At 40.9% G+C, this 24,218-nt stretch overlaps 2 protein-coding genes across 2 annotated transcripts; both read right to left on the reverse strand.

Moving 5' to 3' along the window:
- Window positions 1–2,871: 2,871 nt before the first annotated feature.
- On the reverse strand, window positions 2,872–11,295 carry cyp27a3 (cytochrome P450 family 27 subfamily A member 3). The gene is made up of 9 exons (XM_030080048.1): window positions 10,954–11,295; window positions 10,365–10,555; window positions 8,885–9,084; window positions 6,851–7,048; window positions 5,732–5,895; window positions 5,131–5,297; window positions 4,646–4,727; window positions 4,284–4,490; window positions 2,872–3,589 (listed from the first exon to the last, which is right to left on the reverse strand). Exons 1-9 carry the CDS (start codon window positions 11,209–11,211, stop codon window positions 3,467–3,469), a joined length of 1,590 nt encoding a protein of 529 aa, XP_029935908.1. The 5' UTR covers window positions 11,212–11,295; the 3' UTR covers window positions 2,872–3,466.
- Window positions 11,296–12,294: 999 nt separating this feature from the next.
- On the reverse strand, window positions 12,295–20,002 carry eaf2 (ELL associated factor 2). The gene is made up of 6 exons (XM_030081473.1): window positions 19,784–20,002; window positions 19,289–19,383; window positions 18,402–18,538; window positions 17,948–18,120; window positions 15,734–15,985; window positions 12,295–13,869 (listed from the first exon to the last, which is right to left on the reverse strand). Exons 1-6 carry the CDS (start codon window positions 19,884–19,886, stop codon window positions 13,820–13,822), a joined length of 810 nt encoding a protein of 269 aa, XP_029937333.1. The 5' UTR covers window positions 19,887–20,002; the 3' UTR covers window positions 12,295–13,819.
- Window positions 20,003–24,218: the final 4,216 nt, after the last annotated feature.

Raw genomic sequence — 24,218 nt, forward strand, 5'->3', positions numbered from 1 at the left:
AGGAGACAGTACTTTCAACACCAAAAAATATATAGCTTGGATTCATTTAAAGGCAGTTTTCTAAGGTGGCATATTTTCTAAAGTGGACTGTGTGATCTGTGTCGGGTCTTACTGGGTTGCAGATGATCCGTTCAGGTCCACTGATGGTGCCCCGGCTCCACTGAAGTGCTGTGGAACTGCGTTACAAGCAGCCACTTTGGATGCACAATAGCCTTCTTGTTTGGCGCAGAGGCCGCAGACCTTACTGTGGGATGAATGGCCAAAATGGCATGCAGTGGCCAAAGCTGCCTATTTTCTCCGGTTTGATGACTCCGTGCGTAAAAGTAATCCCCCTTTAAACTCGTCGTGATGCGAGCGTCTACCTCACTGTGTGTGACATGCAATCAGGGCTGATCTCTTGCGGTTTGACTCAAGTCATTTTAGGCCATTTTTGGCAAGTCATTTTGGGTTGTTGTTTTTTTTTTTTTTTTTTTCATATGTGTGTGTGTAGCCTACGTGTGGTGTGTGTGTGTTTGAGTGTGTGTGTATCATGCTATGGTTTCCACATGTGATCTGTTACTAGTAAGATGACACACCAGCTGTTTTGATTAACTGCATTTCAATCACTTTATTTATACAGCACTTTTCATACAAATACATGACAGATAGAGACAACTGAGATGTGGTTTGTGCACAAGCAGCCACTGATGCATCCTGTGTCCTGCCCTACAATTGCTGCAAAGATTTAAAAGCTTCAGTATCTCTTTTATCACCTCTCAGCTGTGCCATAAAGGTTACATGCACGCCATAGAATCTATTTCTTTTATTCCTTTATAATCTTGACTAATCCCACTCTAAGGTCCATGTGATTTAATGGTTATCAAATGATCTGGGCAGGGACTTTATCTCACTGTGTAATGTGAAAGGAAGCAAAGCGAAGCAGTAATGAATCACAAAATAGATTAACAAGTCATGATCCTGTGATCTAATGTCACCCAGACATTCCTTGTTTCGCACAGTATTCGCACAGAATAGTGTGGTAACAGTGTCACCATAAATATGTCACCATATTGGTTAGCCCATCTTTGTGGGGGCGCTGACCACAACTGTGTCCAGCTCATCCCATCCTACCGTAATGCCCTGCAGAGGGAAAAACCAGCCATTAAACGGGAAAAAGGTCTAGACTGATGACTCTATCCTGGCTCTACAGGGCTGTTATGAGTGTACAGACTGGGAGATATTTAAAGAATCCTGTTGTAACATTGATGAACTTACAGACGTTGTCAGTAGTTAAGCCTCCTACTGTGTAGATAATGTTATCCCAGACAAATATGTAAAACTGTACCCTAATAGTAAAGCATGGGTAACAACATCACTTAAGGTATTGTTGAACAGAAAAAGGCAGGCTTTTAGAGCGGGTAACCACTCCGAGCTGGAAAGGCTCAAAAAAGAAGTGAAATCTGAAATAGCTAGGGCAAAGCGGAGTTATAAAGAAAAGTTAGAGAGGGAGCTTGGAAACAATAACTTAGGTTCTGCTTGGGATGGTATGAAATCTATTATTGGTATAAAGGATAAAAAGAACCCTGAGATTGTATTGGATGGTTTTAGATGTAACGAGCAGCTCGCACAGGAGTTTAATAAGTTTTATATGAGATTTGACACCCCCTAATTTTAGGAATGTCATTCAAGAACAGAAAGCCTATTTATGTGATAGTGGCCCCACCCCTTTTGATAGGTTTGATTTGTCTGCTGTGATTGATACATTCAGGCACTCCAGATCTGGGAAGAGAACTTGGTCCCATCTTTAATCACATTCTCCAACTTTCCCTTAGTCAACAGAAAGTGCCAAAAATCTGGAAACAGTCTATAGTGGTCCCAGTGCCCAAACACACTCAACCCAAGATCCTTAATGACTTTAGACCGGTGGCCTTGACATCTTTAGTGATGAAGTGTTTCGAAAAATTGCTGAAGAAGGTGCTCCTTTGCAAAACAGAGAACCTTCTTGGCTCATTACAGTTTGCTTACAGGTCTAAGCGAGGTGTAGAAGATGCCACTGCTACCCTGCTCAACCTGATATCCAAACATCTTGAGGACAGTAAAACACATTCTAGGATTTTCTTTGTTGATTTCGCATCCGCTTTTAACACAATCCAACTGAATATTTTAAATGACAAGCTTTTAGATCATTTTAATCTGGATTTTAACCTAGTGGGCTGGATTTTAGATTTTTTATCAGACAGAACTCAGAGAGGGAGAGTGAACGGATGGTTATCAGAGGAGTTGTCATCTTCTACACGGTCACCACAGGGGTGTGTTTTGTCTCCCCTGCTCTACACATTTTGAAATTTGCAGATGATTCCACTGTTGTCAGCCTCCGACATGCAAATGAAAGCGATCATGGTCCTGTTTTGGATGACTTCATTGCCTGGTGTGACAGATCATACTTACAACTAAATGTGTCCAAGACCAAAGATCATAGATTTCAGGTGCAAGCCCCCTGCTCCTCGGATCACTACCATCATGGGGCAGGCAGTGGAGATAGTGAAAACCTATCCTAACCTAAACCAGTACTTTCATTTGTCGACATGGTGCTGTTACAGTTGAGGGTCTGTTCAGTGCCTTATCACCTTGATAACTGCTTGTATTATGTATTATGTCGTTTGTTCTTATGTCTTGTCTTTTGTTTTGTCTTTTGTTTTTATGACTTGCTGCAATACCAATTGCCCATCCGGGACAATAATAAAGATCTAATCTAATCTAATCTAAATATGGGATATTAAGTCTGGATAAAAGTATCAGCTGATCGCTTAAACTGGAAATTGGAAATTTGTTTAGTACCACAATATGTCCACAAGAGGGCAGCATTGCTTTATTAAAAACACAACACAACACTCACGTTAAAAAATTATAGTTTTATTATGCCAGGGTAATATCATTAGAAAAATGTGTATAAGTGCATTTTTACATTCATTAATAGTGTGTCTATCACTATTTAGACAAGTCTACTTTAGGTCTGAAACACGATGATGAAGTTTTAAATCATAACTCTTAATTATAAACAATTAATACAAAAATCCACAGAATACATTTTATAATGTATGTACAGTGCAATAAACCTCTCTAAAATATAAATCACAGCTGTATGATGGTTTCTTAGCATCCCCAAAACAACAACAACAACCCCCCAACATGACAGCAACAAAATATTATAGTTACATGGGATTTTTCTGTAAAGCAGTGGCTCCGTGTTGCAAAATACTGTTTTGCATGGTTAAGTATCCCTATTTAAATGGAAAAATAATACAGTTTTAACTTCCAAAATGTTATTTCCTCAGCCACCTCTTGTTCTGTGACATGGGTGGGAGCATCTGAGGCAATCGTCTTCACGTGAACCCTCTGCAAACAAGTGCTTGGTGACAGGGAGGCGACACGGTACGAATACTAAAACAGTTCATAAAGGGACTCCCACCCTCGGCGCCGCCTCCTCCTACTGCACTTGCCTGTCCAGAAACTGCAGGTTGATCGACGTGGCGGGGGCCATCAGAGTCCTGGTAATCGCCTTGACGGTGGTTCCTGCAGGATCTTGCTTCACCTCGTACTGTTTTATCAACTTTTGAGAAAGAAAGAGAAATCAAGAGAGAGACACACAGAGAGAGAGAGGGACCGTGTCAGCAAAGGATATTGAAAACTCACAACTGCAGTCAATGTTTCAGTCCAAAAAGACATGACAGACAACATGCTCATATGTCAGGAGAAGCCTCAGATGAGGTCTGAGAGTCCACACTGCAGTTAATAATTACTTGCCTGCTGACAGCACTAGACCATGATTTTAGTTGGGATGAATTCAGTTCAAAGTTCAAGGTCTGACTCAACTCGTGTTTTTATATTTATTGAAGCCGAGACTAACACAGGAAGATAGCCAGCACATGGTGCTATAGTCAGACAGTGACTCTGGGTCAATACTGGATTACCGCTGTCTGAGTGTAGCCTATCAAGTGAACTAATCAATGCCATTGTTTTCCAGGGAGGAGAAGGAGGGTTGGTGTTTGACTTGCTCAGCTCCCATGGCTGTGATGTGTGTTTCATGGGTGCTGCAAAGGTATTTCTAATTGAAAGAAAGCTTGATTTGTATATTTTTATTGTTGGGAATGCTATTCTAGGACTGATTATTCACATAGCAATTTGTTTCAAGATCTTGGGAGAAGGAAAAATCAACCCTGGGGCAAAAAACTGACATCATGAACCTCGACACAGAGCAGTCCACCAGGCTGACTGTGGTAGTGGCGGTATGCAGAGGGTCTTACCCTGGACAGGAGGAGATACATCTCCAGCTCAGCCACCCTTCGGCCCAGGCAGGCCCGGATCCCAAAGCCAAAAGGCACCGATCCAAATGGGTGCTGCTTGGACCGATCCTCCCCTCCTCGGAGCCAGCGCTCAGGCAGGAAGGTGTGGGGATCAGGGAAAACCTTCTCATCGTACGACACGGCATAGTGGCACAGATGGAACAGGGTCTGTCAGGGAAGATGGCAGTGTAGTTTTCATTCAGTGAGCTGAAAAACTGAGGGCCCATGCCTCCAGAGACAATAGACAGTAGACAGTAGTAACACCTGCTTATTAGCTGTGTCACATAGGGCGGTGTGTCTGCCAAAGTGACATATAATCTCACCTTTTTGGGGAAGAGATGATCTCCCACCACAATCTCGTTTTCAACAGTGAGACGAGCGTTGCCTGGCACCACTGGATATAACCTGGTGACCACAGAGCAGACTGAGCAGTCACAGAAGAAAAGAGTAAAGGCTGTATTTGACAAAAGGAATTACATCCACTGTAACTGCTTCTCTTACCCACTTCCAAACGTCAAGCAAAATTTTTAAACCTGCTATTTGTCTCAATAACCTAAGAAAAAAAAAAGGTGTACAGCTGGCCAGTCTGGCTTGAAACAGCCTGCCAAGCAACAAAATTGTGCCAGCTTGCCAATATACCACGAACTGAAAACAATCTGAGTCATTTTCACATTTTGGATCTCATGTGGCATTCCTTCTTTTCAGCACTAATACCAGAGACTAATCGTTCCAGGTCACTGACAGAACCACACTCTGCATGTCTTGTCCTAAGGCATCCTTATAATGAACCAGCTAGTGTCCCACTAACCGTAGGGTCTCCCTGATGACGGCCTTCAGGTAGGGCATGTTCGCAATGTCGTCACTGGTTGGCACTTTTTCTCCAGGGCAGACACTGATCACCTCCTGATACAGCTTCTCCTGAATCTCCGGCTCCTTCGCCATGTGGTAAAGAGTCCACGAGATGGTGTTCGATGTCTGCAACAGAGTCGGCCAAGGACAATTATCTTCAGACAGAAAAACAGAATCATCGCAAAAAAAAAAAAAAAAAAAAACATCACCCAAAATGCCCCTATGATTTTAAATGTGCAGAAAAGAAGGAAGCTCAGTGTAACTTGCATGCATTTAGCTGCAATCTTTGTCCTGGTGAAATACATATTATGCTAAACGTGGTAAAATATGTCATATTCATACATAACATCAATAAACATTTACTACCCAACTCTGTGATCATGGACTACATATTCTTGTAAAATTACAGCATTTACGACTGAGGTGGCAAATGAGGTAAATTTAGATGGTGTGAGGTGTAGCAACCCTTGAAACATGAGCGTGCATATTTAACATACATGCACTATATATGAAAACATCCCGTCCACAGACAACACACACTGCTGCTGACTCGCTCTCACCGTGTCGACTCCAGCCAGCAGGAGCTCGGTGATGCTGCCCAGGATCTCAGTGACGGTCATCTGCTCGCTGAGCAGCAGGTGTGTGAGGTACTCTCCCTCCACAGGCTGTCCCAGCTGCAGCTTCTCCTGGACATCGTCTATTTTTTGCTGCACCAACTCCTCAGCTAGCGCACACAAGAGATGACAATCACATAAAGACTGAAATAGATAAATATTAAGCAAAGCTGCAGAGCATCCAAACAGGGACAGGGCAAGGAGAGGGGACACCATGCAGCAAAGGGTCCAGGCCCAGGCCACTGCAGCTTGGCCCTGATATTAGGTAGCATCCATCCATTTTTTAAAATATATATGTAGATCTGTAGAACCATGCGATGCAAACTCATCAAAGAACAATATCCCGCACACTACACTCTTGCTGCACAAGGGATATCATTTTTCTTTACCCACTGATGTTTCATTGAGCGGGATTCCGGGATACCTTTCTGTTATGAGCTCATGTCAGCAGCAATAGCGTCAGGAAATCACTCAGCGCTTGTAATTGTATAAATAACAGCCACTAGATGGCGAAAGAGATACACACTGTTATCCAGCTGCAGATAGTACACAGAGGCGGATCCGAGAGCAGCAAGATCTGCGAGGTGAACTTTGTGTTGTGAAGTGTCACCGGGGAACGGCAAGCGGCCTTGAAATGATTTGATAATGCAAGCTGAATGACTGCAGGGGGGCGGGGCTGGGGTGGGGCTGGGGTGCCTGCAGCTCAGTGGATGTTGCGTGGATGAAGATCTAATGGCAAGTGATAGGAATGTGCATGGAGGGGCGGGGTTAACAAATGGACAGTCATTTGTACCAATTGCAGCGTCCTTTCTTGATCAAAATTATAAAAGGAGTTATGCACCATACAAAGTTGCAGCCTGCTGATGGAAGTGAGGGCCCTTTGACCTCAATGGAGAGGAAACTACGTGCTCATTCTAAACCAACGCTCAGCAAGTTGGCATACTGCACTTCAACTGTTCCACAATAGACCCACCAGTGAATGAAGACTTTTATATAGCTCTCTATATATATCGTCTCTCTTTATGCATTGGCTTTGGACACACTGTTGAAGCAAAAGTAGCTCACCAACTTTAAAGAGGTAATCCCAAGCGGCGACAAATTGTTTCCAGAAGGGAAGGTAAGGCCAGGTGGACTTGGGGAAGAGGATGACGAGCTGGGACAGGCGGAACATTTCCCCCACAGAGACGATGAACTTCTGGGTTTGCTCTGGCACCACCTCGTTCAGACAGCCCATACGGGTCTCAAACAGCACCGAACAGATCCCTGCAATAAAGACATAAAAATAAAAAATAAAAAAACACACGCTTTTGATTATAAAATGGAATATACAGTCATGATGTAGTTGTGTTAGTTATTCTGCTCATTTTTTTGTTTTTCTTGTTGCTATTTATTTTTTGGTTGTATTGTTCTATTATGTTCACTTTGTTTTTTCTCACTAATTCTCTGCTTATGTTGAGGGGAGCCTTTTTTTAAATTATCAGTCGGGATTTTATGCAGTATTATGTATGTGCAAATAAATAAAATTAAAACGAATGCACAGTCATATTACAAAAGACGTGCTGTGAGTATTATTTGTCTCAAAAGGAAAAAAGCTTCTTTTGTTCCTGCTGCGATGCATTTTCTCAGCCAGCGTTCAGCGTGACATGAATGTTTCAGTTTTAGGAATTTCATACGCAGTCTTGTGAGCTGTGTGTTTGGCTGTGTGGTTGTTAATGTTTCTTTAGCGTTATGTTAAGAAATGTGGAGGAGTAAATGTGACTTGGCTTTAGATTGTATCCTAGGGCATCCTATGACATCCTCGGGTTAGAAATGCTAATTAAATATGGATGTTTGGTAAATTGATCTTGGTTACACTCTGCTAACCTAAACCAAAAAGATGTATTACATCTAAAGAGGCTAAACACACATACAGGTAGAAAAAACACACAAGAAGTGGTAAAAAGGCGGAAAAAGGTGCTGTAAATCGCCTGTGATTAAAGGGCACACGGTGAAGTGTAGTCTACGGAAACCTACTTGTGTAACTGCATGACGAACTAAGATCACATTCACAAAACACCTCACAGTATCTAATCAGCTCTCAAGGCTAAGACTCACTAAAATATTGTTTAAAGGTCAACACTTTGAATGAGACTACACAGGCAGGTTGATGGGTTGCTGTTTAAACACACTCTCCAAGTTTTACTATGTACTCCGACCTGTTCTTAGAAACAATAATAATAATAATAAAAAAGGCCAGTTTTTCTTTAAATTATAATTCAAATCCAAATCTAAGAGCTAATTGTAACCTTTAGTTGCACGTGTGACAGGCACTGATAACAAAGACGGTTATAGGTCATCACTGTCAGTGTCTGCACGCAGCAAAAAGTAGGGCATTTAGATTAACAAAAAAAAAAAAAAAAAAAAAAGCGCAGACAGTTTCTAAGGCGTGGGAGAACAAACGTCCCTGAGAACACACCTAAGGGAACGAGTCAAGGACTGTGTCATGTGCAGTCAAGTACATCAAGTTTCTATAGATAAAATAGATATACCTATATCAATCACTGATATTATGCAAAATATAGATCATAGAACATAGATTGTGTTAGCTCTGCAAAAAAGAGATTAAGAAGTTTGTTTTTTTTTTTAAATAGTGAGTTGCGAATAAGTACCAAATGATTTCTATAAAATTACATGTCTAAGAAGTGCACACTTGTTCCACTTTGCTAAACTAGCAGGTAATGGTTAAGGTAATCATTACTTCGCATATGACTTAAGATTTGTTAAGGAATAACTCATAATCAACCAGCATTTGTTAATGCATAATTACGAGTTAGTTAGGTATTACTTAATCTGAGTGCTTGGGTATTCATTTACTCAATTTTTCCAACATTTTAGCAAATTAAGAACTAAAATGTTGAGAAATGACTAATCTACATATTACACAGTACACTAAGTACTAACATCACTTGTTAATCAGTGTGTGACTACTGGTTGTTAAGTGTCATGAAAGCATATTTTGGCAGCTTCACCAGATTTCATCAGCCCTGCACCTGCTGTGTGATGTGCACGTTGTTCTTGTTTTCAGTAAGTGAGGCAGGTTTCACGCGGCTCTCTGCTGACCTTCAAACGCGAACTTGTAGAGCTCTCCAGCCAGGTCGTGGACCATCACTCCTTGGCCGTGTGTATCCCTCAGCCAGGCCACTTTATCGATGAAGTCTGTCACCACCATGTTGATGGCGTTGCTGTAGGAGGAGACATGCTTGGGCTTGAGCATGCGAGGATTCAGGATGCTCCGGATACGCTGCCACTTAGCTCCCATCCTGCCAACACACACAAACAGGAATTAACTACGAGGCTTAATTTGGAGCAGAACAGAGCGGAGCAGTGTCTTTATTATCCCTGAGGGGCAATTTGTGTTGCAGCAACAATAAAGAAGAAAAAAAAACAAACAAAACAAGCATTCAAAACAAACCTATAAAAGTAAACTATACGCTGTTAAGAAATCAGACTGCAGCAGAGACAATGGTTCGTTTAGCTCTGCTGGTTCCACATAATTTGAACTTTGCATCGGCGAGGGAAGAAAGTGAAATTTACCGACTAAAGGATACAGTCAGATTGTTCTGAGTCTTATTAGGAGCTCGAAGCCACTACAAAAGTCATGCAAAGGAATGGCCAGGAGTGTTTTGACAATACTGAGCATCCTTTTCTTGTTCTTAATGGTGTTTTCTTGTTTTCACACCAACATTTGTCCTGCTAACATGCAGAAACAGGATTTAAGGAAGGAAACATGCCTGCAAACTTTAAATAACATCATTGGGTCTAAAGTCAGTGTGGTTTCTTCAGTGCATTCAGATGGAAATGATGAAATATGCCAAAGACAAGCACATGACAGGAGTATGATCTAACTATAATATTCTCTATTTCTTGTTATTCTCAACTGCCCTCCAACTGATGAGACGTTTTTAATGAACTGATGATTCAAGCCGTCAAACAGGCATGTCCCAGATTCCTGAGTGTGTACTCTGCTGAGTGTTCGTGCTGAACATTATGACATTATGACATTTGTCAAAAGTCCTGCTGTGCTGCTGCTGTCACAGACGCAAGAGGATTCTGCCGCAACAAGTCCAACAGGAATGCAGGAATAACAGCGAAGACACACTGCTATTACACAATCAAATATATATGTGTGCAAGTGCATGTTTGGATCCCACTGGAGTCTGTGTGTGCCATGCAGATATGAAAAAAATCCTTATGTTGAGACTGATGTTCATCAAGCACAGTCTGCATGTTGTGACAAATCAACCCCCACCCCCAACCCAACACACACACAGGATATACTGCAATCACAGAGTCATTCTTGCACAGAAAAAAAACTTGCACTTCAGCAAAAGAAAAACAACTTTTGAGCAAGTATGACACTATAAGCTTGCAACTTCTCCATTCACTCAAATACTGACATACACATTTGTTAATTATATTCTGTGCATTCCAATTTAGGTGTGTGAACACTGTCAGCGTGTAAATTCATGCAAGTTTCTCATGAGTTTTGCCGCCGTCTAACACTTTGACAGCAGCAGAGGACCTTGGAGGGATCACTCACTCTGTCAGCGGTCCGTGAGCCTGGTTCCTGAGCTCCCGGTACGCCCTCCAGTGTGGCATGTCCGTCCTGACCGGGTGTCTCCCCTCCTGCCTCAGCACCTGCTCTATCAGCTCGGCGTTGGCCACGTTCACAATGACCAGAGGGCCGTACTTTGACTTCCACAGAGGACCATAGATCTTGCTGTGCTCAATCTCAAAGCAGAACAGGGTATGGATTAGTTACTGGTTAAAGACGGGTTATTATTTACAAGTTGCATGCATAGTGGGATAAACATAGTGTCTCTGGCAATGGGGCTGTTCAGGCTTGCCAAATCAGTTCTGACTAATTTTAGCAGCAGTGAGTGAAGGTGCCTGACTTGTGCTATTGGAGGAATTATGGTCCGTACCCTGCAGGGAAAATACCAAACTGCAGTGCACATTAAGCTGATGCAAATGGTAGCCCTGGAACTTGACTTGCCACAATAAAATAAATAGAAGCAAAACAGCAGTAAGGGCCTGCACGAGAGATTTAATTCAGTTCTTATCCAACAATGATTTACCGCGCCGGAAACTGTTATTAGCCTACATGAGCTTGTGAGGCTTGTACTTACTTGCATCTGGTGTGTCGTTTGGAAGTAGCCCTTGATGAAAAGCCAGTATAAGGAAGTCAAGAAACTAGGTCCATTTAAATCCTCCATTGTTTTGAGTTTACTGTTTCCCTCCGCAACAGTCGTGGTGGATGCGTCGCGGCGGCGTTGGTCCCAAGTACTTTTTACTGGATTTAACGCCGCTGTCGCGCTTTGAAACCCATTCGGCTGTGGTTGGCGACAAACGCGCATCCCGATGTTTATTAGCGACTTGCGGAGCATTTTGAAGCGCCTCAGGTGTGTCTCTGCCCAGGCTGGCGAACGCGTCCGGGCCGCGCTGTGACCGTGAGCTGCAGGATGTGCTGGGACGGCCCCGCTGTTTGCAGTGGAGGCGCTGGGCAAAGATCTGGACTTTGATATTTGCAGTTATTTTGCCCTGCCCACCGTGTGCTGTGATTCTCAAGTGCAACTGATAAACACATGGAAATAAATAAATAAATAAATAAATAAACAAACATTACGACGGCGCATTACTGCCACTGATGGGGGGAAATTATGGCGCAGGGGGCGGGGGTAAATCCAAGAAAAACTCGGGAAATTATTTTTCCTTTACTTTTTGGTTAAGGAACCACGTTTTCACTGCAAGGTTACACTAAAGATGCTGCCCCTAGTCATGTACCAGGACTGCTGCTGCTGACCTTACCAAATTATATTTTGCAATCAGATTTAATAACTAGCAAATACTCATGACATTAACCCACAATGACAATATTGTTTTCTGAATCGGCCCAAGTCTTGGCATCATCGCTTCATAGTCTGGATGCCAATGAGAATATTGTGATTCTGGGCTAAAATTACCAGGAGTTCCTTCTTACTAAACACGACAGTATAGGAAAAAAACATTTTTCCCCCACAAAATTGTGGCTTTATAACCTCAGGATTTTCAAGTTTTTTTCCTCATAAATTTACAACCAAAATCTCAGAATGAGTTTTTTGTGGCAAACTTGGTTTTCTAATCTCAGAATTTTTGAGTTTTTTTTCCCTTTTTTTTCTCATGAGAGTAGCCAATTTTTTTTCTCGTAAATTTGACTTTAGGTCTGTTTGATAAGTAATTTACATTTTTAAAACAAATAATAATTTAACATATTGTTAAATTATTTGAGTCAAGCTTACTGGTAAACATCTGCTCCTTCAAGATAATTTATGTTCTACAACTCATAAACATACACTAACACTACATACCGAGTGTTTGAGCAACATAAAAGATCCGTAGTAAAAAGTACTCCCTTGTGCACCTTTAAAACTCCCATGGTGCACCTTTAAAATTAAAACATTCAGGAGAATTAAATGACACAGAAGCATGCAAACAATTAAAATCTTTATTTATCTGTAAAGAAATTGATTTCAAATAGTTCACTGATGATCCACTGAGTCTTTTCATTCGCTTATGCAAAACATAACAGTTGATTTCCACATCTAAAGCACATTCCCAGTTGTCTGGGACACTAAAGAAATGCTCCAACATAAACAGTTGCTTCCTGCATGGGGAGAGAGAGCACAGCAGCGAGATATGGGGCGTTGTCACAAAAAAGTCGCCTGTGATCCACCAACTGGCCAAGGCAAATAACAAAAGGCACATAAAGTGCTGTAAGTCTCACTCTGAGGTGCAATAAAGCTTCTGGCTTGGTAAGCAACAGCACGTACTGATTTGCAATTCTCATTGCTGTGGTTGCCCTCTAGAAATATATAAAATATAATAAGCAATTATCTGTTGGTCAGAGTACATTTTGAAATATAAATAATTAGTCAGATTCAAGTATTGCAGGTTTAAAGCTACAAAGCCAAGTAATTTTTTCACGTACACACACATACCGTTGAGAAAATTCTTGCATGACCCTTACACTAACCCCGTTTTAGTGCACTAGTTTGCCAGAAAGACCAACTGATATCTTGAAATATCACACAATAGATAAGGTACTTTTTTTTTTTTTTTTTTTTTTTTTGAAAGCTCCGTAAGTGGAAACAAACTCAAAAGATTGCTTTAGCCTGCAACTCTGTCACAGTAAACTGAAACTAACATAACACTGGTGCTGTAAGGCACCAGCTCCGTAAGTGGAAACAAACTCAAAAGATTGCTTTAGCCTGCAACTCTGTCACAGTAAACTGAAACTAACATAACACTGGTGCTGTAAGGCAAAAGCAGAGGACTCCACCCCGACATGGAAGCAGTCCATCCTAAAGAAAAAAGTAGCTTTCACTTCTTTTATGACTATGTCATGACACATGTGCCAAAGTACCAAACTAAACAGCAGAAACTCATCCAGTTGAGGCAATTGTTTTGATATAACTGAGAACTGAGCACAGTTTTTACCCATATGTAACCTAAGGCACCTCAAGTTCAGAACATAGAGGATTCACTGAAAAGCAGGAACAATGGGATACTGATTCTCCAGATGATATAACGGGTAAAAAGATTTCCATCCATGCAGTATGAACTCATCTCTCAGCCTGTTCCTGAAGACTTAGATGTTACTCACCAGTACAACAACCACACATCTGCATTAGTGAGATGAAACATTGAGATTTTCTTCCATAACGCTTCTCTTAGAAACCAAATCCTGTCTCTGTTACCTGAACCATCAATTTAATTTAGCATATTTCTTTGTATAAATACGTATAGCAATAAATGTAACATTTAAAAAATTGACATTTGTTGGGGTGGAAGCAACAAATTATTTTTTCCAACTGAATAGTAGAGTGTACCTGTCTTAAAACAAGTATGAAGAGACAGAAATCAATGACAATGAAAGTTGTACTGCATTTTTCTGCTTGTCCAGTTCAAATCCTCCTCGCTGAAAAGACCAGACATTCACAGGCAGGCAGACGCCCTTCAGTCATCTTCACTTTCACTGCCTGATTCACTCAGCTGGAGGTCATTCTCTGCAACAGAAATGTGTAGTGAAAGACAGAGTGAGATATGAGGACAGCTTACAAATATATTCATCATGGTATATACTGCATGTACACTCACACCAGTAACACGCAACCAAAGGATGAGGAGATTTTTTTAGGAGGATCAAAATTATGGAAATGATTTGGCAATCACAGCTCATTTTCAAAATAAGAGTCCAGGTCAGTCCAGGATGACCAAAATGTGATAAGAACAGTTTGGAGATAACATGCGCCACCCCCAAACAGAACAGAGATAAACAACAACAACAACGATAAATTGTGCTTTGTAGGGTACACTATTCCTAAGGAAGGTTTTTAAGGGGTTTGCTTGTGAAATGGCTTGGACCCAACAAGTGTGCCATTCATGATAACAGAGCCATGAAAACAAGTGTGAGATTCATAACAGTGAGAATATGACATTAAAAGGTAATATGGCTAAGTGTCAGTATTCAGATAATATACTTATGAACTACAGCTATGTCTGCACTAGTTGAAGGCATTTGGTGTTGTCAGCCAGGAAAATTACAAGAATTAATAGACCAAAATATACAATATTTGACACTTAATTTACAAGTATGCCAATCTTTTTTGATGATTCTAAAAAAACTGAATGACTTTATCATCAATAAATCAAGATCATATCTGAATGATTAGTTAATTAATTGAAAAAAGTTAAAGATAACTTTTGGGCAAATATGCTTCATGAGACAGAGGGACAACATGCAGCAAAGGGTCTGCATGTCATTAGCTGATAATAAAATATACTGGGGTTTCCATATTGCAATGTAGCATATTTTAATTTCCTCAGTTGGTTATCATGTGTTGCTGCTTTTTGTTCTCCTTCCAATGAAGCTAAAGGTCTACAATGACCAGCTGCTCCCACAAATGTCTAATCCCATCAGTCTTTGTTGCGGTTTATCCAACTGGGTCACTAGCAGCTTCTTCATTGTTTCCCACAGCCTGATAATTTGGTTGTGGTGCAGTTGAAGGCTTAATTTCAATATAGCACGGTCTGTTGTGGGTTATGAATTAATTAATTGTGCTTACCCACAGTGAGAGCAGTATGTTGATGTGAGTTATAACACAGGAAACTGTAGTGACAAAGAAGGAAACCTGATGCCACCTTTTCCGCAGCGGCTGTGGCGGCAATATTGTAGTGGTGCACCACAAATATTTACACGAAACACTGTAATGGCGATTATGTTTTTCTCAGCACTGTGAACCTGTGGTGGCAGAAACTGAAGTGTCAGCTACCCCATTTTAATACTTAAACCTTCTTTTTAACAGTAATGTAGACTATGTAAAGAATTAATAATAATCTCCAGGTGTAACATTGGCATATTTACAGCTGCACTCCAGAGGAGATGCTACACATAAAAATATGCCCTCTGAAAATACTGTTTGGATTTCAGTACTAATTATCTTTTGTCTTTTTACCTTCAAGCATTTTCCCCAAGCCATCACTGTTTTTTCCACTGCTACATCTCTCTCCAAGAGGGCCTTATAGAGATATTTGTATGCGACTTGCTAATTGCCAAATGCAGGCACATACCTGTAAATTTAGAACGATCCGGATTCACTAACATATGAACAGGGGTAAAAACACAACTGGCTGGTAGTCGTGTGTTATGAATCCAGTGGTTATTTTGTAAGTGCAATTATTCTGTGCACAAAGTAGGAACATGTTTTGTTTAAGACCAAGTTTTGCTGATGCTCTCAAACTCCTGGCTTATCTTTCACTTGGATTTGTACTGAGATGTAATCAATCTTAAAGAGTAAAGGAATATGAAGCTCTCAAAGCACAGTGTAAGCCAGCCAAAAGGTTGAAACAGGAATTTGGAGGGCTACTCACTGAGTGTGTTCATGAGAAGTCCTCCTCCGCTCTCCTCTGGGCGGCTGTTGGAGAGGGAGGTGGTGTTGCTGTTGGTTGTGATGATAGGCATGCTCTGGTTGGCCGGGGTCGTGGGTGATGGGGAACTCCGCTCGTCCTCAGAGTCACTGCTGCTGGAGCTGTCGTCACTGCTGGAGGAAGAGGAGCTGTGGGAGTCAGAGGAGCTGTCGCCGCTGCTCATCTGGTCCATGACCCGCGCCTCCGCCATCAACTCTGTGTACAAACATAAGACACCGAATCAAGTACAGCACCAATGTAAGAATTATGCTCACTGGCACACTGATCAAATATAATCAATGCTAAGTTAAACTATCAATCCACATTCATTGTTATTTTGAAGTTCCCATGCCACGTCTGAGTCACCATTTCCATGCAAGCAAATCATGTTCCTGAAAAAATTGGCAGGCAGATGATGTCAGCCATGGCCAGTAACAAAGAAATCTACTCCCCTCTCTGAAATAAATCAGCTGTGGGGAAATATTTTGGATTTCCAAGGAAAGACAGGTCAACTGGGCAAATCACATGCCAAATGGAAACCCAGCACCAGATAAAATACTTAGAAAACATGAGGAACCTGGCCATGCACTTAAAACAGAAACATGGCATTATAATGAATCTGACTGTGTTAAATGGCCATACTGACATTGTCTCATATGAACTATAAGCCCCTGAACTGAGTCAACTCAAAATCATACTACAGCTGACTTTGTGATATTGGCAAATGTATCATTGTCCAAAGAGTCTATATAATATCATATCGTGGTGAAACAGCCCTACTCTTTTGCACATGTGTGCTAAAAAAAGTAATAACTGTCAGCCCTGTAGATTTTTATAAGCACTGCAAAGCACAAGCGCTTAAACCTGACTCAAACTGCTCTTATAAAGTTAAACGGTTAGTTAGTAATTCATCCAAAAGCTGTGTTTATCCTGTTACACTTGCAACCTGCTTGCCACAGTTATATGTGGAAATACATCTGCAATGGATGAAGAAAGAGCTTTGTGGAAAACTACTTACATCCACTTTGTTTTTGCTGGACACTGGTGGTAAAGGGATCTGGTTAGAATTGGACTGAACTTGCTGGAACATACCCACATATTTAATCATATCACAGCCAAACTGGCAACAAGGAGGGGTGCTTTTTCAGAATTAATGAAAGAAATGTGTGATTTTCTCAGAAGGATAAATAAAATGTGAACAATCTTTAAAACAGATGGAAATATATTTGGGTGGCCATGTATATACCTGGGTGCACCACCCAAGTACACACACACACACACACACACACACTCTCTCTCTCACTCTCTCACACACACACACACACACACACACACACACACACACACACACACACACACACACACACACACACAGTCCTCCATGACTCTATGAGACATCTATTAAGGGTAGGGAATAAAACAATTCACTAAGTATCACGATTCTTTTTTTTTTTTTTTTTAATTGAATTTTTGATTCTGCAATCAATTTAAAGTAAAGTATCATGTGAAACTAGATTACAGAGGAAATCCGTTGGAACCAAGCATGTCATGTTAGGTTGTCGGCAAAGGGAATAAATATCACGTTAAGTTAGCCTAAATTTTGGCCAGAGAAAAACTGGCATTTTCAGTGGGGTCCCTTGACCTCTGACCTCCAGTTATCTGAATGAAAATGGGTTCTCTGGGCTCCCACGAGGCTCCCCTTTGCAGACACCATCACCTCCACCTTATGCTGATCCTGTGCACTTCTGAGCCATGCAATACAAATGTGTTCTTTTCTGTTGTATAATGGTGTAAATGGTGTCTTGGAGCTGCATAAACTGGGTTTGACTGGAAAGCTGAGATTCTTGTGGATTCAATGAGCCACATTTGATTCATGTGTGATGGTGTTTTTTTAGATTAGATTAGATTCAACTTTATTGTCATTGCACATGTCACAAGTACAGAGCAACGAAATGCCCCCATAGCAGCCATCTCATTGCAGTGAAGACTATTTTTTGAAACTTTATGTCACTATATAAGATGAGCCGTCACAGTGGCTCAACTTATTTCTGATAATCACAGCTTTATGGAATTTCACATCTACAAACTCGAGGATAATTCAAAAAACAAAATTCACAAATCGCCAGACAAGCATACAGTCCCAGCCCTAACATCTATACGTGCAAAATTATTAGATACCTCTCTCAATGTCATCCATGGGTGATGTGGGGAACATCTTCTCTTTAGGAGGAGAAGTCTTGGAGCCAGTTTGAGTCTTGTTACTGCTGCTACTGCTGCTACTTTTCATCTGCTGGCTCAGACGACTGGTCTGCTGCTCCAGGCGAGACTGGATCTTACTGCTACCCTCAGCCCTGGGAAGGCAAGTCAAAACACAGACACACTTCTTACTGCCACAGCTGTTCAAACTTGAGCTGAATAAGTACAGAATGATGAATAAGACATTTATAGATAGGGCTGGATATCATTCAAAAAATTTCAATACCTTGGCATTTTCCAATACTCAAAAGTTTTGAAGCAATTCAGTTGGTGCCATAAAGGTATCAAAGTCTGGTACCTAGTCATACTTACAGATGACTTCCAATAGAAATAATATTAAACAGAGTCTCATCTTTGCTGTTGCAAGTCAACCCACCTGGTCTTTTTGACAGCTATGTTGCTGTTGAGTTTTTCCAGGCGGTACTCTCCTGTGTCATGGTTCACAATGAGGATGCATTCCTTCATGTACGGCCTCTTTGATCCCTTGAACACTGTTACTGGGGCAGATGAACCCTAAAAAATAAGCAACAAAGGTTCTTGAATGTTCATGAAGAGCCTACGAGTTTGTCTTCTTAGGCCTCTTACTGGTTTTACCAGGTGACATCACACCGCCCCAATCCTGGTTTCTCTTCACTGGCTTCCTGGTTGATTTGGAATTGATTTTAATATTTTACTTATCACTTTCAAAGCATGTCTGGGTCTGACCCTATACATGACAGTTTGCGGCTTTAGATCCTCGCGTGGGGCCCTTCTGGCTGTTCCAAAGTTGAGGCTTAAATTTAGAGGTGACCATGATTTTGCCATCAGGGCATTCAACTTTGGAACAACCTGCCTGAGGAGACAAGACTCGCAGAAAGAGTGACCTCTTAAAGTCACTTCTTAAAACCCATTTTTATCAACTTGACTTTGTCATCTTTTCATCTTATTTTTATTTGTGTAGTTTCTGTATTAACAAATTGCGTTTTTTCAACTGCTTTCTGACATATCTATCTTTCAACATCCCTCTGTTTTCCTCTCTCCAGTTTGTTTAGTATCTTGTTTTCCTGTTTTTACCTTTTCTTGACTTTACCTTCACTTTGTCTTGCTCTTGTCTGACCTTTCTGTACAGCTTTCTGTTGTTATTTGGCTTCCTGATTATTGAGCTTTGCTGTATGTGTCAAAAGACTTTGTAAACTATTTTTTAAAGGTGGAATATAAATCAAATTTATGATGATTATTGTCTAGGGGAGTGCAGTTTGGCAGCACCAGGGCGATGACACTTACCTCTAGATTGGGTAGAGTAATGGTGACTTGCTCTCCTTTGCCCACATCAAGCTCCCCTTCACATGTTGTGTCAATGGAGGCTGGTTTGAAATCATCTAATAAGAAAGAAAGAAAGAAAGAAAGAAAGAAAGAAAGAAAGAAAATGTGGTTAGCAGTGACTAATACACAACGACACAATCCCCCGCTAGATGGCGACAACGTCTGCTCTGCTGCATTGCTAACATTAGCATAGCGAGCTAATAATTTGACAGCTGGAGCATCACTAATTAAGACAACAGACAGCACAGTTGTCAGTAAGACGAGTTAACTGACGAACGACTAAGAAGCTCCCAGACAGTTTCCACCTCCCTGTTTGCTGCTAAAAGGAAGAAACTCCAAGTGGACCGTCACGGCGACAGCTCGGCTAACAGCTCTCTGTGGATTTTTAGCTAACAAGCTAACTAGCATGCTACCGTTAGCAACCGTTAAAAAGCCGGATAATTTGGAGTCACTTACATCGCACTGTGTGGTATGCACTTTTAGGATGCTTCTCAAACGTTTCCCCTAATTTTAGGACGTGGTCTTGACTGTCAAAATTGGAGTACGCCGTTCCATTCATTCTGATAGTTCATGTGCAATAAAGTTTGTGCTCGTCTCTTTCCTATTTGATACCATCTATGGCAGCACTGGCCACCTCACTGCTACCGCCAAGCCCCGTCCCTGCTGCGCTGTGATTGGTCGACGTTCGCTGTTCCCCCTGTCAATCAAAACTCAGTAGGAAGTGAGGATGAGGAGTAATGAGCTTCCCGGCCGCTGTCACATGGCGTTGTACTAATCAAGTTGTGGGCCATTATTTTATTATTCATAAAGCTTTATATTTATGTTCCCAATTTCTGATATCAACAAAGAATTATCTAAGCCAGTACTGTCATTGCAATTCATTCTATTTCGATTAGACAGCTGATTGATTGCAGGTTGTCTAGACATTGCACAGGAGGTAGACTAGGAAAAATAAAACACCATTAACAAAATAAATTAAGTGGATCAATACAAGGAATAGGAGGGGGGGGAAAAAACTTTGCATACCCTATACGAGTGATAAAAAATAAAATATACCAAAATATATCTATGGAATATCTACAGACCCTTCACCTTTGAACCTTTGTGTATAATGGACTATATCTGCAAAATATGAATATGTATGTGCCTGAATTGACCTTGAGCAAGAAAAAAATAAACATTTGCAATATGGATTGTGGTACCTAACACTGCTATATCAGACAAATATAAATGACTAGACTTGAAAAACAAATTTCCTCAGTAGGCTAGCAATAACAGCATGATTTCTAATATCAAGGTATCAAAAATACATGATAATCATATGATAATCTTAATAGAGATAGTATCAGATTAACATTAGTCACTACTGTACACAGGAAATAATGTTGTTATTCCTGCTGCCATAATACAGGTTGAGCTTTCCAATAGAGGCCCATGCATTCTGAGTTTCACCAAATCTTAAACTATCATACAAATGAGCACCATTAAAAAAAAAAAAAAAAAAAAAAAAAACATCAGGCTGTGGCATCATAAATCTACATGACCATAAAATAGGCAGCAACTTTCACTACCTACTGACTTCTAATCTGCAGAACAGATTATTCTAAGGTCTTTTAAGTTTAACATATTGTTAAACTCCTGCTCAAAATGTTATTTTGTTATCATTATATTATGTCATATAGAGGCAGAAAACACTGCATTCTCAATAGAGATAGTATTGACTCAACACCAGAGTGGTTTCAAAGCCAGGTGACTCTAGAATAGATGGCTTGGATCTCTAGTAAACAGGATGTATTTATTTAAAATGAGTAAAAATCACATTAAATACTTTGCAGTACATTAGCAGCAGTGGTAAACAGGTTAGTTGCTGAGCCGAGCAGGTGGCCCCAGCTGATGAATTAGAGCCCGTATCTGGCTGAAGGTACAATATATTAGCCAAGCCGCAAGGGGGGCTGGTGCACGGGGCCCTGAGGCGGTGAGAATAATCTGTTTTCCTTCCTTAAACTGTTAATGATTCCTGAGCCTAAAACTGGCCGTCCAGTCGGCGGCCATATGCTCTGCTGCCCTGCAACATTACAGGATCAGGATCTCAGTAAGAGCAGAGAGGTGGAGGGCTGAGGCTGTTACGCAAGGAGAGCGTATTATCACTGGGTTGTCACAGGCCGAGCCGTCCCACCATCAGCACAGGAGGCATGTGAAGAGGTGTGTGTCTGTGTGTGTGTGTGTGTCTGTGTGTGTGTGTGTGTGTGTGTGTGTGTAGGGGATGAGAAAAAAAAAAATCAATACAGCATAGTTTTGCGGTCTGACTGCTTGATAATCCCATTTTGCTGCAGTAAAAATGACTGAAGTGAGATGCACAGAATGAAAACTTTATCTTTACTGTGTTTTCCATTGGGGACATAATTTGCAGTGGAAAAAAGGGAATAAATCACATTATGTCACAATAAACATTATTGCAATACTGGTGATAATATCGTGATAATATCGTATGTTCCCACCCCTAGTGTATGCATGCACTGGTGGATTGGAGAGTAAGAGGAAGGGCGGATATGGGTTTGTTGTGTATGGGATTTCAGGGAAATTGGCTTTGTGTGTCGCCGGTCAGGTGCGATCCTCCCTTTTCTCTACAATATGTAGGTCAAGTGAGGTATCTGCACTCAACATCTGCGGGAAATGAAAGCACAAGGGGCTCTGTGAATAATGAAAGGGAGGAATATCTTGGGAGAGGCTGAGAATAATCTGAGGAAACACAAACTGCTCCTGGACGTCAACATGGCAACCTCGCTTGGTATTTTTAGAGGGAAGCTAATGCCCTATCTTTTCAATCAGGCTTTTATTTAGTAGTAACATTACACCCTTTGTTTTTCAGTTTAATCATTGATGTGATATTTATTTATTCTTGTGTTTATCTTATTGATTTTTATTTATTTATTTTTTTTACATTATATAATTTTATTGTAATTATTACCCTAGCATACTTTTTATTGTTGACCATTGTTTTGTTTTTTTTTTATTATTATTTTTGGGTTCTTTTAATCTTACAGTGTGAAGTACTTTGGGCTGCATTTTTGTATGAAGGGTGATATACAAATAAAGTCGAGTTGAGAGTGGAAAAGAGCTTGAAAGAGGAAACAGTCGGGCTGAACAGACAGCGGGGGTCTCGACGAGCCCGCTGTGTGACCCCTGACCCCTACTGTAGCTTAAAGGGTAAGAATCAGAGTAAAGTTCATGAGCTGCGAGGTCGCTTCTGACCAAACCTCTGAAGAAACTGATACATATTCAGTGGACGGGTCTTATTCATGCATTCTTCATGATTTGGTCGATTTTTCTATGCAGTGATGAAGACCATTGAGGTTCATGCAATTTGAATTCCATTTCAGGAGAAGGGGTCGCTCTTTGTGGAAATGATAAAAATGGATCATCAAAAGGACCGGAGTCCCCTTTCGCTGTGTGCACAAAAGACACTGTTTAGGGGGCTCTGGTTTCATGGACAGAGGTTAAAAAAAAAGTGGCTATCCTTTGGTGATATCAGTTACCAGGGTGGTTGTCCTTGAGCTGCGGGAGGTAAAGTTTACTGTCTCCAAGCAACTTTCCACAAGCCAACAGTGTGGTGTGCCACGCATGCAGGGCCTCCAGTGTTGTAAACAAGTAGCACTAGTGAAAGAGATGGGGTACACCTTTGTCTTTATTATTAAATTCAGGCTCATGCTTCTGAATGCTGCATGAAAATCTACAAACTACAATTTCAAGCCGTATAATAAATACCAACCCATCTTTAAGCTGACAGATGCAGTATAAGCAAACCCATATGTTACGACCTTTTAAAGTGAGACTGCTGATGAATAATTTCAGTGCATATTTATTTATTTGCACTTGCTGTTTAGGCACAGGCGCACTTGGCAGAGACTGGAGTCATATGGTGGAGAGAGCCACCCTGATCTGAGTCCTGCTCCAAGCTACTTCTTGCCTTTTGAGTCTTGAGGGGGCCGAGGGGGACATATGGGCTGCGTGGCGACGGCCAGCTTTTTTCATCTGGGCCAATCAGCAGCGGAGAGAGAGTGTTTGTCTAGTGGCTAGTGCTGCATTTAAGTGCTGTGGGAAATATCAGAACTGTAGCTTGAGCAGCACATTAAAGGATAATGCCAGCGTGATTTTTTTTTTTTTTTAAGTCTTTTTCATATTCTTGTCTATAATTGTCTAAACCCTCTGAAGCTACTGCTGTTGTTGGCTTCCACTGTTTTCAAATATTCATTAAACAACTTGCAGTGACATAATTGTGCAATCCAGTGCATTCCTCAATTTGAAATAAGGTGACTGTTGTAAAATATATATATATTTTCAGAAATTACTTTACAACACAGGTAATTATGTCATTTAATGGGACAATTTCCCCTTTCCTCATTGCTGCACACTGTTACGTCCCTCTGGTGGCAGTGAAGAAGAAAAAACAAAGCCTATTAAGAGACATGCAATGATTTTTTTTTTTTTTTTTTGACATTACATTCTTGCAGAACGGAGCTAACTTCAGCAGGATTGGAAGTGTAATGATTGTGGCGTTTTAAAGAGATATTAAGAAAAAATGTAGAAGTCATCTCATTTAACATTTGCATGGGTGTTTTAAAATGTCAATATATGTCCATTTGGTTTTCTACAATTAAAACCACTTTTATCACATTTTCCCACTCTTGTTACTATTCAAACCTTAACCTCACTTACGTTATTGAACTTGAATATGAAAATTCCCATTTAGGAATTATAAGATTGGTATATTAGAGTCTCAGAATTACGACCTTGCGAGGAGCACCTGAAGGCACCGTTGCTCCCAAGGAGAAATCTACAAAAAACAGAGAGGTGCTGTATCCGGGATCCTCCGGCAAAAATCCCACAAAGT

The sequence above is a fragment of the Myripristis murdjan genome, chromosome 21 (genome assembly GCF_902150065.1).
Source record: "Myripristis murdjan chromosome 21, fMyrMur1.1, whole genome shotgun sequence".
Taxonomy (NCBI): Eukaryota; Metazoa; Chordata; class Actinopteri; order Holocentriformes; family Holocentridae; genus Myripristis; species Myripristis murdjan.

Bases quoted from the DNA above. Each gene is read 5' to 3' on its own strand.
- eaf2 (XM_030081473.1), bottom strand. From the start codon at position 19,886: ATGAATGGAACGGCGTACTCCAATTTTGACAGTCAAGACCACGTCCTA. The intron at 18,121-18,401 runs GTGGGTTGACTT...TTGCCTTCCCAG, and splicing joins ATAGCTGTCAAAAAGACCAG to GGCTGAGGGTAGCAGTAAGA. The intron at 15,986-17,947 runs GTATCTAATAAT...GTTTGTACACAG, and splicing joins CATGGATGACATTGAGAGAG to AGTTGATGGCGGAGGCGCGG.
- cyp27a3 (XM_030080048.1), bottom strand. From the start codon at position 11,211: ATGCTCCGCAAGTCGCTAATAAACATCGGGATGCGCGTTTGTCGCCAA. The intron at 5,896-6,850 runs GTGAGCTACTTT...TGTGTGCGCTAG, and splicing joins GGATTACCTCTTTAAAGTTG to CTGAGGAGTTGGTGCAGCAA. The intron at 5,298-5,731 runs GTGAGAGCGAGT...ACTCTGTTGCAG, and splicing joins TGCTGGCTGGAGTCGACACG to ACATCGAACACCATCTCGTG.